This window comes from Astyanax mexicanus, chromosome 14, assembly GCF_023375975.1.
Source record: "Astyanax mexicanus isolate ESR-SI-001 chromosome 14, AstMex3_surface, whole genome shotgun sequence".
Classification (NCBI taxonomy): domain Eukaryota; kingdom Metazoa; phylum Chordata; class Actinopteri; order Characiformes; family Acestrorhamphidae; genus Astyanax; species Astyanax mexicanus.
Window position 1 is genome coordinate 41654940 of NC_064421.1, and position 13723 is coordinate 41668662.

Below are 13723 nucleotides of genomic sequence, written 5' to 3' on the forward strand. Positions count from 1 at the left end.
TCCCTGGAATACCCTCCAGGCTGCAGAGTGCCCTGTAATCACTGAATGACCAGCCCAAGAAAACTATTGAGAGCAGAGGTTACAGGTGGTCTCAGAGCTCAGCCTGTTCTCTTAGTGTTACTGAATGTTACTTTATATTTCATCATCTGAACAGAAAAACAGGGATCAAAGGACTGGTCCTTGAGGTATATCATGTTTGGCAGGGCTGATGTATAGGATTTATGTTTATTGATTTGGCTTTACAAAATTACTACTGTGTAAGTGCTGGATGTTAATCTACACACATTTCTCTCCTGAAAACTGTTTATTTGGGTGAGCAAAGCGCTTCCATTTATTTACAGTAAGCGTAGATTCCCAAATTTCTCCAGCACTAAAGCTGGAGCATTAGCTGGCAACCGCCCAACAGCACTACATTGAGGATCCCTGAGTGTTCCGGTAAGCCAGAGCAGTAATAGCCAGCCGTTCATCCCATGTAGCTTGTTTTAACACAGTAACTATGCAGATTACAGTCCGATATACTCACCTCTGAACATCAAAAGAGCTAACACTTAGCGCAGTTAGTGGATAGGCTAATGCTGCTCCAGCATTGCTAGCTGGGGTTAGCAGCAGGCTATAGTCCGATATATACTCACCTCTGAATGGTGAAAGACCTAGCGCGGTTAGCAGGTAATGCTAATGCTGATCCAGCAGTGCTAGCCGGGGTTAGCAGCAGGCTACAGGCCGATAATACTCACCTCTGAACTGCATAAGAGCTAGGGTTTAACATGGTTAGCGGCTAATGCTAATACTGCTTCAGTCTCTGTGCTGGAGAACTAAACTGAAACTCCTGTATAACTCTGTACTTACAACCTGACGGGTAAAATTGATACATAAGGCGCACCGGATTATGAGATACACTGACGATTTTTGGGAAAATTAAAGGATTTTACATGCGCCTTAGTACGAAAAGTACAGTTATTATTAGTCAACACTGGAATTTGGAGTCAACCCATTGTTTTTTTAGAATTGGCATTGTCGATTACATTGACTAATCGTTGCAGTCCTACTGTATAGTGTATGAATTTTAGATTCTGTTCAATGTGCTCCACTTTCTTTGGCTACTTTATTCTTCTTAGCCTAACTGGATAAGTAATGTTTGGATCACTATTTTCTTTATTTGTTTATGCGCAGTTTGATTGACGAGTTTATGAGTTAAGAAAGAGTCAGGACGGAGTGTGGCATGACAAGGCATGACATCAGTCTCTGTCCCCGTCACAAAAACAATCTGTGGTAAAGAACATGCCAGGCTTTACCACATGGTCATTAATCATGAGCAGAATAAATCAGTTAAGAAATGTGGTCGGATTTAATAATGTCTTCTGAGAAGCTCAAATAAAGCAGAGAATCCCCGGCACTAAATTTAACACGCTGAGAAATTAAACCATGTTTTGTCAGATAATAACTCTGAGCTGGTGCAGTTGGAGGAATCCCTGCCTGTGCAGAGTTTTTTTTTTGGTGGGCGCTAGTGAAAGAATCTCTGGTATTTCAGTAAGAAGCCCTGCGCCAGCTCTGCGTGAAGGGTCTGTTGACTTTTACAGATAGCACTTTTCACTGAGGAGCTCATCGTTTCCTGAACAGGCTCGCAAGATTTGTCCATTTCCTTTTTAATAAACCTTGACTGCATAGTTTATGATTTTAAACCTATTACTCAGATATATAATAATAATAGTGTTGTACAAGTTATTTCAGCAATCAGTGAGGAAATAAACTGAACTGGGAGCTTGGTTTAGGTTCTGAAGTTTGTGAATGGCCAGTAGGGGTGGGCAATATTATCCTTAAAAAACCCTTAACATTTAAAATCACAGTATTTCAATGTATTTTTGCAATAACAATACATTTGAAAAAATTAGTTTCCAGGATATATTACTGCACCAAAATAGATGTATTTAGTGTACATACAACAGTTGACATGGACTCAGACATGCGCAGATGCAAACAAAGTACTTTATTAAATAAAATGCTGGGTAAAAAGAGTAGTCAGAACGAGCAGGGTCAACACTGGTAGTCAAGTCGAAAAAAAATTAAGGCACATTTAAAAGACATCAAGTGCTGACCAAAGTGTTGTATAATAAAACAAAATTTTAAAGAAAACAAATCATAGTTAAAAATATAAGTATTCTTAACTCCTAATCTATGTTATAGAAAAATTAACATAAACAACAGCAAGATAAAGAAAACATACCACAAACGATAAACAGGGCAAGGCAGTATCAGAGGGCAGGCAAAAATCTGGGTTGGAAAAAACAAGACAAATAACAAGGTCAAAATGAGAGACCTAACACAAGCAAAGAAAAACGCTTTGTTCGAGGAAAAATCAATCAATCATCAAAAATCAGCCGGGAGTTAGTGAAGTGTGTGAGTATATATATAGTGTGTGTAACAGGTGAAATCAATATTCAGGTGATTGGTTTTCAGGAAGTGCCAGTGTATTTGTGATCGTAAACGGGAGTGATGTCAGTGTGTGGTGCATTCTGGGTATTGTAGTCTGGAGACTGGAAATCGCAGGTAGAGTGTGGAAGAGATGGGAGTCGTTTCAACAGCAGATGTGACAACAGTTTTGTAAATTCAGTAAAAACAAATCTTTGTGTATTAGTAAAGAGTAGGGGTGTCACGAAATCAATCAAAATTATGTCATGGTTTCGAACATTGAAGTCAAAAAGAGGATCAATGATCCCTCCCGCAAATGGCGCAGCACGCTACGCAAATGGTGCAAATGTTAATAGATTTGGTACCTTAAGGAGCATCTTTTTTTCAGATAAAGTTAATAATATATCTTTATTAAAGAAAAAAACGTGTCATTCTCAGGGACTGAAAAAGTCTCTTATTCTTCATGTTTAACTGTTATAGTATGATAGAGTTCAGTTTGTTAAGGCTCTAATTGTTCTATTATTTTTTACATGACTGTTCCTGTATTTTTTTATTATTTATTTTATTATGTGCACACTACTGCTACCAAAAAAGCCACTAGATGGCATTACAAATATATCTTAATTAAATTATTTAAATTTGACCATTAGTGCCTAATGTGGTGTATTACAGATCACTTGTATCACTTTGCACCACTTATATCAAGCCCACCTTTTGAAATAAGATATTGTAAATTTGATGAATCAAACCAATGAATGACCATAGACTAATCTAAAACTGGCATAGACCTCTCTGCTTTAAAAAAAAGAAAATCAAGAATCGAATCGAATTGAGGATTTAGAGAATCGTGACACCCCTAGTAAACAGTGACTTACCAAGACCCTAATAATAGTGTGAATAAAAAATAATGTATAAATATTAAATAATGTAACAACAAAAATGTTTAGTGCATGCATATAAACTGCAAACAAATGAACAGAGAATAAAAAAAATACAGTAAACAGTAAAAAAAAAAAATACAAAATAGACTACTTTCAAAATATCGCTATTATCACAAGAAATGATATTTTTTATTTTGTAAATTCGTTTTTTTGGGATATTATTACATGCTGTATGAGGTACAGCCCTACTGGCCAGTTTAACTTGGTGGTCAGACAGTTTGGAGTGAGAACATATCTTGCGTCTCGTGTAATTCCTGCATTTCTGTGGCATGATTCACTGGACTGAGGAAGTCTAAAAGCTTGCCAAGTGGAATTTCTCTCTCTCTCGCTCTCTCTCTCTCTCTCTCTCTCTCTCTCTCTCTCTCTCTTTCCATGTTCCCTCTCTTCCTCCTTTGCTCCCTCTTTCCCTTTCCGGCCGCTCTCTCGTCAGACCGTCACTCAGTCTTTCATCAGAACAGCATTGTTTTCCAGAAGCTGTATTCAGTACATGCTCACACAGGTTGCTACAGTGTGATCAGACAGGGCAGCAGTGATGAATGACTTAAAAAGTGTCACTTTAGTGACTGTAAAGAATGTTCAGTATGTTCTACAGCTAGGAGTGAGCAATATCATATCATATTATACCCAGTAGAGGTGTGCCATATCGTATCGTACACGATAATATCGTCAGTTTTTTTAATATCGTGAACGATATTATAACCTAAAATATCGCGCCATATCACCCATCCCATTCCCCATTATATATCTACTAGAGACAGATTATATCTGTCCAGTATCATTTATTTTACTTTAATCCTGCATATATGAAGATATTTGGAGTGCATTATTATTAATATCATGACATTCTGGATCATTGACTTCTGTTACAAATCTGATAAAATTATTTTGTTTTTTAATATCTAACTTAGGGGTGTGCAGTATTATATTGTATGTAATAATATTTTTTTACCATGAAATATCGTGATATTATTTTAGGGCCATATGGCCCACCCCTAATACCCAGCATACACAGTATACACAGTCTAGAAAGCAGTTTATTATGTGAAATGTTTTTATTTGGTTTGTTTAATTGTTAGTGTTTGCACTTTATATGCACTACGTAATATTCTGCACATTACTTTAGTGTTAATTGTTTTTTATTACTTTTATGAAATTTGTTACATTATTAATATTTTATATTTATATTAAAAAGTTGTTTAAAACATGGACACTATATTTATTTTTAGTTTCTATTGTACATTTATTTATACATGTATTATACTTTTTTTTGCAGTACTATATTCTTATCATATAATCAAGGATATTATGATTTTTAAAATACCCTTAAATATCGTGCTCTTATTTAATGATATATTGCCCAACCCTATCTACAAGTACAAGCTACTTTTCACTGTATGCACTGTATGTAAGTTTTTAACATATAAGCCCTGTGGTGTCTGACACCAATTTTCCATGTAGTTTTTAGGGGCATTTACATCCATCTTGTGTGGTCCAGACTTTACTGAAATGTCATCTGTGTGACAATGTGAGGGCCCTTTCTGATCAGTTGGTTTATGGACTTACTGATTAGTTACAGGAATTTAATGCAGACTCATCCCCCATTCAGCAACAGAAAAAGAAAAAGTACCAGTGTTATACCTAAATCTGAGACTGAATCCCTTTTGTGTCATGGATCTGTATGGATGCAAAGCTTATGTCGGTGATTCCTGTATCTACTGTCACTGTAGAGTAACCCATTTGTATAAACAACTAAAAGGGGGCTGCCGAGTGGTCCAGCGGTTTAAAGTGCTGCCATTATTATCAGAAAATCACTGGTTCAAATCCTGGTCATGTAGCTTGCCATCAGCTGCTGGAGCCCTGAGAGAGCACAATTGGCCTTGCTCTCTCTGGGTGGGTAGAAGGCACTCTTTCCCTGATCACTCCAAAGGGTGATGTTGAACAGCACAAGGCGTCTGTGAGCTGATGTATCGAGAACCGAGTCGCTGCACTTTCCTCCGAGTGTGCTGTGATGCTACCCGAAAATGCTGTATAAGCAGCAGTTTGAAAAGAGGTGGTGGCTGACTTCACATGTATCAGAGGAGGCATGTGCTTGTCTTCACCCTCCTGGTGTTGTGGCATCACATGTGATTTGTGTAGACAGCTGGAGAAAATTAGGGTGAAAAAAGAAATATATTAAAAAAGATATAAGCAAATAAAAGCAGTATGGAAGGGTTTTGGATTCACTTTAAATGAAAAAAAAGAAAGATCAGCAAACTTTAACCAGTCGGCCAGACCTCTAACATGAATTGCCTAACCTAGAGCCTAACCAATGATGGATGATGGGCTGATCAAACTTCTTATCTCTTCATTTCCCTCTTGCTTCTAGTTGGGGAATCTCCTTTTGCAGTGGGACTGTGGGGGGGGAAACTCGTCCCAGTTCCTGTCCCAACTCCCATTTCCTGCCAACCTAATTCTGTTTCCTTCCCCTGCACACATTTGTGTTAGCATTGGATATGTTCCACCACTTCTTAATAGAACCTTTCTAATTTATTTGCCGTTCACTGACTACCAGTCAAAACTCATTCAGTGTTTCATTTTTATGTATTTTCTACATTATGAATAAAGACTGAAGTCATCCAGACTTATGAAGGAGCACACAAAGAATCATGTAGTAACTTAAAAGTGTTCAACCAAAATTCCAAATAGGTGTCTCTTATCGGAGTGTTGTTAACTTGCATTTTCTGAGGCTGGTAACTCTTTTCTGGGGCAGTCCTGATGAGAGCCAGTTTCATCATATGGCATATCGTGAGCTTTGTCCATGAATTGTCCATGCAAACAGAAACAAACAACTCTGGTAGAAATCTCTTCCACATTCAATGCAGGAGCCCCCACACACACATCCTGCAGGTCAGCTCAGAGTACTTTAGCTCCTGTGGGAGATGACAAAAGTCTTGCATGTCAGTGTATGTAGTGTTTATAGACATCACTTCCAATAACTACATTCAGCTAATTTAAGTCAAATGCACACAACTTAGTCTAGTCCCTGTAAAGAAGTGTTGCCAATAGAATAGGATTCTTAAGTCCAGGCTTGGGCTAGAGGGGTTTAACGTCCCCCAGCACTGAGCTTTGAAGTAGTGGAACTGTGTTATCAGGAATGAGGTTCCCTTTATCCAGTACTTTAATATTACAGTCTTCCTGATGACATAGTTGCTCAATACTGTAATATCCTTTCAACAATGCTCCAAAATCTGCAAAGTCCTTCTTGGACAGTAGTGACCGTTATAATGCAACAAAGGCATGATATACTCTCTATATAGTGTATGTCCTTCAGAAGACTCATAGTATAGAAAAAAAGGTTAGAAGACGTTTTGTTTGCTAGTTTTTGGTGTGTAATCCAGATGTGTTTCTCAGTCTCATTCAGAAACTTGGATCCACCCAGCAAATTACAGGCATACCCACTACAGTTTTCCCAGTTCCTTGAAGGGTGGTCCCCATGGCCAAGGCACTGCTTTAGATAAGTGGTTTCAAAAATAGCTGCTGGCCAGGAGAGGCGGGGGTTGCAGCCAAGTGTTTCTAAGAATAATGAACTCCTGGACGCATGCATTCTTTCCTGCACTTGGGGCAGGATCTCCCTTCACTTTTTAAGCTGTTGAGTGTATCACAAGTAAATAGATAATGACTAAAATGTGATGGTGGTGATATCGGTTAGCAGTGCTGTAGTGTAGTGGGGGACACTGCTTCTCCCACTTATTCCAACCTTATACCAAATGATTTTCAAGCGATTTCACTGTTGCAAACAAGTTTCCAGTGTTGGGATAACATCATGAGAGTCCTGCAAGATTCGAGTTGCGGTCATGTCATCCCGATTGTTCAGTGTAAAGTGGTTAGAATTGACGGTTTAATCAGTCTTTTTCTCGTCCTAGTCTTCACCCTCCTGGTGTGTTGGGGCATTACTAGTGATTGGGGAGTCCTAATGAATGGGTTTGGTAATTGGCCGTGTAAATTGGGGAGAAAATGGAAAGAAATTAGAAATAAAAAAAAATTAATTGGATGTATTATTTTCTTTGGCTCATGAGTTTTTGTCTGATTCAGCTTTGGACATAATACATGTTATTTTAGTGTTAAAAAAACAGATGAATTATAAAAAAAAATGAGATATATTGACTTGTTTAATTTAGCTATCGGGGGGTAGGGTGGGGAGTTGTTAAGTTATGTTTTTTTATGCATTATTGAAACTCATCCATTCAGCTAATGGCAGCTTGCTCTTATAGCCATCAGTGCTATCACGTCTTCAGAATCTCTTGTCCCTTATTTTGTCCCTTTCTCTCTCTTTATTCAGTGCTAGATGACGAAGAGGAGGGTGAGCAGTTTGAGTTTGATGACAGCTGTGATGAAGCTCCTGAAGCTGACCGCCTCCCCCCGGCTCCTCCTGCACAGGACTACGGTGCTCCAGACCACACTGGGGCAGCAGGAGCTTCTGTGCCCGTTTCTCTACCCTGCTTAGAAAATGATCCTGCTCACCTAGACTCTCTGAACAAAGCAGAGGCTGATCTTCCCCCACCCCCTGCAAACTGTCTTGCACCTAACGCCACAGTGTCCTGTACTTCTGACCTGCAGAGTGACCTGCCAGCACCTCCTGACTGTCTGGACGGTTCAGTCGCTGATGCAGGACTGAACAGTGACCTGCCTCCACCTCTAGAGTTCCCCACAGAGCCTGCTACTCGAGAAGGTAGGATTGGGGTGATGATATATGATGGCATTTGCTTGAGAGATACTTGAGTTACTTGATGGTGTTTATAATGAAAGTCTAATAAAAGTTTATAAAGAACATCTTTGCATCATAAGGCGCACTTAAAATCCTTTTTACAATCCTTATGTATGAATTTTGCCAGTCAGGTTGTAAAAAGCAGTATAGCCACTCTGCTGAAGTACAGAGTTATACAGGAGTTTCAGTTTAGTTCTCCAGCATAGAGACTCGAGACTGGAGCAGTAATAGCATTAGCTGATAACCGCGATAAGCGCTAGCTCATTTGCTATTCAGAGGTGAGCATTATCGGCCTCTAGCCTGCTGCTAAACTCAGCTAGAACTGCTGAAGCAGCATTAGCATTACCCACTAACCACGCTAAGCGCTAGCTTTTTTGCCCTTCAGAGGTGAGCATTGTCGGCCTGTAGCCTGCTGCTAAACCCAGCAACAACTGCTAAAGCAGCATTAGCATTACCCACTAACCACGCTAAGCGCTAGCTCTTTTGCCGTTCAAAGGTGAGCATTATCGGCCTCTAGCCTGCTGCTAAACCCAGCTAGAACTGCTGAAGCAGTATTAGCATTACCCACTAACCACGCTAAGCACCAGTTCTTTTGCTGTTTACAGTGTACAGTCACAGTGTAGTGCTGTCAGGTAAAAATCCGCAAATCTAAGCGTACTGTAAATAAACGGAAATGCTTTATTCACCCAAATAAACAGTTTCCAGCTGAGAAATCTGTGTAGATTAAGATCCAATGCTCGATATATTTTTAAGAATTAAAGTTTTACATTACATTACATTACATTACATTTCATTTGGCAGACGCTTTTGTCCAAAGCGACAATAATGAAGTACAAAAGTAATAAGAATTAAGATAACCCATTTTTAGATAGGGCTTAAAGGAGGTCGAAGGGAAATAAAGGGATAGAGAAGTGAAGGAGGGGAGGAAGGAAATGGGGTTAGAAGTAGTTAGTGTGTTAGAGGTGTTAGGAGAGTAAGTGCTCTTTGAAGAGCTCTGTCTTCAGGAGTCTCTTAAAGATAGCGAGAGATTCTCCTGATCTGGTAGTGGAAGGTAGTTTGTTCCACCATTGGGGAACTCTGTATGAGAACAGACTGCTTGTACCAGGAGTTGGGTGGCCTGTTGCGTCAGAAACGGTCTAATTTTCCTGATGTTATAAAGCGCGAAGCGGCAGGATCGAGCAACTGAGGCCACATGGCGCGTGAAGGAGAGCTGGTCATCAACCATAACACCCAGGTTCCTAGCAACCTTTGTCGGTGAGAGAGAGAGAGAGAGAGAGTCGATGCTTATAGAGAGGTTGTGTTGAAAAGATGGTTTTGCTGGTATGACCAGAAGTTCAGTCTTTGAGAGATTTAATTGAAGGTGATGCTCCTTCATCCATGAGGATATGTCAGAGAGACAGTGCGATATCCGTGCAGAGATTGAGTTATCTTCAGGTGAGAATGACAGGTATAGCTGGGTGTCATCAGCAAAGCAATGGTAGGAAAAGCCATGTGAGTGGATAACCTGACCAAGAGAGGCAGTGTATATTGAGAAGAGAAGGGGACCCAGTACCGAACCCTGGGGAACCCCAGTGGATAGGGAGTGGGCTGAGGACAGCTGTCCTTGCCACGACACCTTCAACGAGCGCCCAGTGAGGTATGATCTAAACCATGACAGCACATTGTCTGAGATGTTTAAAACATTTTCTGTCGCCATGGTTTCCACTCAGGGGCAAGACCTACTGAATTAGAAGGAAAAGATGGCGACACCTCTGTTCCTTACTAGTGTGCCTTATGCATGAAAATAGACCAGAAACAAGACATTATAATCCGGTGTGCTTTATAGTGCAAAAAATACGGTAATCAATCTCTGCATTTAATTTCATTCCAAAGTCGTGATAAAAATTAGTGTTCATAAAGTGTTCATACCAAACTTGAACTCCTGTGATTTCCAGTCCCTCAGAAAGCACTGCATCTAAAACAGTAGCTGATGTCCTGATACAGTGTCTATGTATTTGGGCTCGAAGGTATCCGGGATTAACATGCAGGAATGGATGTATATTAATTATTGGAATTAAGTTGAGCAGGTAAAAGATGAAATATCTTGATTTTATGTTTTTTTGCAATCAAATATTTCCATTTTCCACATTTTGCTAACCTATTTCCAAATTTTATGTATAAATGAGCTTATTGACAAACTTAACATGTAATTAGTAGCCTTTTTTTATTCTGTCCAACATCAGAGCATCAGAGGTTTTATTAATTAGGATCTATTTTAGCTGCATAAATTAGTGGTGTATCTAACCTGTTAATAGAAACAATTATGGGTGTTACACAGTCAATATTTAAACTGTTAATAACTGTTACCAGCACAAGACAGCGAATTAAGCAATCTGTAATTAAATCAAATGTATTTTTTTTTCTTTTCAGTAGAGAACAAGACCAAGGTTAACCCGTACTCAGTGATTGACATCACCCCCATCCAGCAGCAGATCTCCTCCCAGCTCTCTTCATCTCCATCCAAAGACAATGAAGGGAATTCCCAGGAATCACCCAGCAGCCCTAATGTGCCCTCTGGCTATTCTGTGCCTGTACCCTGCGGCTACGCCACCCCCTCCAACGTGCCCATAATCACGCCCGCCTACACCACGCCCGTCATCATCAGGCACTTCTCTGTGGACGAGGACGGTAACACAATAAAGCTTTTCTTTGTTTTTTATTTATTTTTTGTGTGTTCCTTTCTTTCCTTTGCTAGTCTTTGGAGAGTAGCTGATAGCTGTTACTGCCAGCAGTGTCCTTGCACCATCATAAACTCTCAATTTTTTCGCTTTTCCTCTTTTCTGACCTCCCTTTCTGAAGTCTTGCTCCGAGGAAGCTGGGGCTAAATATAGCAGGGCTGAAGCTTTGGCTGTGATGAGGTTTTCCTGTTTTCTCCACAGTGTTACAGTGGTCTCCACTGGACCATTTTACTTTTACATATAGCCCGCCTAGATCCTTCAATCCAGAATTTGTGAACTCCAGTAACTCTTTGGATAAAAAGTGGGTTTTTTTTGCTTCTAAAGTTTTTAAACACCTCAGTGTCTCTGCTGGACTGAGAATAGTCCACCAACCACAAAAATCCAGCCAACAGCATCCTGTGGGTTGAAGGACTAGACAATGACCAACATTAATAGGGCTGGGTATCGTTTAAAAAAAAAAAAAATCCATATTCGTTTGGTAATCGTACCAATACAATACTTTTTTTTGATACCTGTTATATATATATATATATATATATATATATATATATATATATATATATATATATATATTTTTTTTTTTTTTTTTTTATGTATTTATTTAACAGCTGACATAAGTAATGCCATCCTCATTCTGTCATCAAGAGAGCTCCATCTTTTTTAATTGTTCTTATGATGTTAAAATTAATCTACAATGTAGTAAATAAATTCATTAAAGAAATAAAAATGACATTGAATGAGGTGTGTCCAAACTTTTCACTGGTGCTCTACATACAGCTCTGGAAAAAATTAAGAGTTTCTGAATCAGTTTCTCTGATTTTGCTATTTATAGGTATATGTTGGAGTGAAATTAATATTGTTGTTTTATTCTTCTATTCTAAACTACGGACAACATTTCTCCCAAATTCCAAATAAAATAATTGTCATTTAGAGCATTTATTTGCAGAAAATGAGAAATGGCTGAAATAACATAAAAGAAGCAGAGCTTTCAGACCTCAAATAATACAAAGAAAACACGTTCATATTCATAAACAAATGTGAAAGAACTGTTTGAAACGATTCCACCAGCTAAAATACTTAATTTTCTGGAAGTCCTTCATATGAAGAAACTAATTTAAGACTGTGATGCTCAAGATATGAACATTGTTGATGCCATAAAATAGCCATCATGTTGCTGATATGGCACAAAACCCAAACAAACAAACAAATCATATTCATAAAGTTTTAGAAATATTTTTTTCAGAAATCAATATTTGGTGGAATAACCCTATGTTTTTTAAATCACAGTTTTCGTGCATCTTGGCATGTTCTCCTCCACCAGTCTTACACACTGCTTTTGGATAATTTTATGCCTTTACTCCTGGTGCAAAAATTCAAGCAGTTTAGCTTGGTTGGATGTCTTGTGATCATCCAACTTCCTCTTGATTATATTCCAGAGTTTTTCAATTTGGTAAAATCAAAGAAACTCATCATTTTAAGTGGTCTCTTATTTTTTTTCTAGAGCTGATGTTAACCATGCATTGGATTCAATTGGATTTACCTTCTCTGCACTGTACTAATGTGTTTGGTACAGAAGGTTTATATTGGAATGCTCCAATGTCTCAAAATGGCACTGCGTGGTTTCAGACTGACCTTTTGAGTACACTGTGGAATGTTTGGAATATACCCCTGACAGTGTGGACAACAAAACCAAGAAAAAGTCTTTTGGTTAGGTATTTTGGAATGAGGCTCAGTCCTCATGTCCACGTTGCAGCTTGTGGATAAAGGGAAATGATGTTCTGCAGTAAAACAGTGTGTTGTCTTATAGACGGTGCTTGTGCTAATAGTATATATGAGCTCATGTGAGGAAAACATGACTGACTGTACAGCATAATAATTATAGATGATCTTTGCTTAAAGTTGTGTGCTCGATGATACAGATGTTTCTCCATCACACATACAATATCTTATCTAAAGTGAAATGGCGCCCCCTGGTGGAAGAACTGGTTTTACCGTACTGTTTATCAAAAATGGCTTGTTCAACTTGAACAAGTTCTGATTTATTATTTTCTAATCTAATCATAATATAGTAAAATGAATACTAATGTGTTTGTCTCTTGCAGTGACTGTGGTGGGAGCAGGGAACGTTTTAACAGACAGGTGAGCGTGATTTTATTCTGTCTTTGATCAGTTGATCCACCCTCACAACAGTTCCTGAAAATTTTAGTAGATTTTCTTTTAATTTTTGTTTAACTACGATTTCATGTAAACTGTAGTTTCACTGCTCTTATAAACCGAACCTAACATTGAACTAGATTAAGAGCTGGTAATGCTCAGAAGTACTGTATTTGTTTGCACTATAAGGCGCACTGAATTATAAGGCGCACTGTCAATGAACGTCTTTTTTATGGTCTTTTTTTTTTTTATACATTAGGCACACTGGATTATAAGTCGCACTATGTGACACTAGTAAGGAACAGTGGTATCGCCATGTTTTCCTTTTATTCAGCTAAAAGTTTAAGCTAAAAAGCTAAGCTATGTTAACAAAACTATAATATAAAAAAAAAACATTTTCTCCTAAAGTCAAACGAGTGCTGGATGTTAATCTACACAGATTTCTTTTCGTTTTAGCTTAGTTTTCTAGATTTCCACTAAGACTAGTGCTATCCACTATTTTCATACATAAGGCTCACCGGATTATAAAGCACGTTATGAGACAACAGTAAGGAATAGTGGTGTCGCCATGTTTTCATTTTAATTAAGATGAAAAATAAGGCTATAAAGCTATGCTGTTCCAGCAGTGCTAGCCAGGGTTAAAGCAGGCTACAGACCGATATACTCACCTCTGAACGTCCAAAGAGCTAGTGCATACAGTGGTTTGCGGCTAATGCTGCTCCAGAAGTGCTAGCCGAGGTTAGCAGCAGGCAACAGGCCCA

At 38.6% G+C, this 13723-nt stretch overlaps 2 protein-coding genes across 4 annotated transcripts in view; one reads left to right on the forward strand and one right to left on the reverse strand.

The window, feature by feature from the left end:
- Positions 1–13723, reverse strand: part of fam167b (family with sequence similarity 167 member B) — a 679430-nt gene that overhangs the window by 396482 nt on the left and 269225 nt on the right. The window lies entirely within an intron of this gene.
- arhgef10 (Rho guanine nucleotide exchange factor (GEF) 10) overlaps positions 1–13723 on the forward strand; it is a 135182-nt gene that overhangs the window by 23703 nt on the left and 97756 nt on the right. For 2 of the 3 annotated variants that reach the window (XM_049463558.1, XM_049463560.1), the window contains exons 3-5: positions 7666–8055; positions 10501–10758; positions 12911–12947. In XM_049463558.1, coding sequence (XP_049319515.1) covers positions 7666–8055; positions 10501–10758; positions 12911–12947 — 685 coding nt within the window. The remainder of the gene's footprint in view (positions 1–7665; positions 8056–10500; positions 10759–12910; positions 12948–13723) is intronic. The other variant, XM_049463559.1, reaches the window with a different exon arrangement.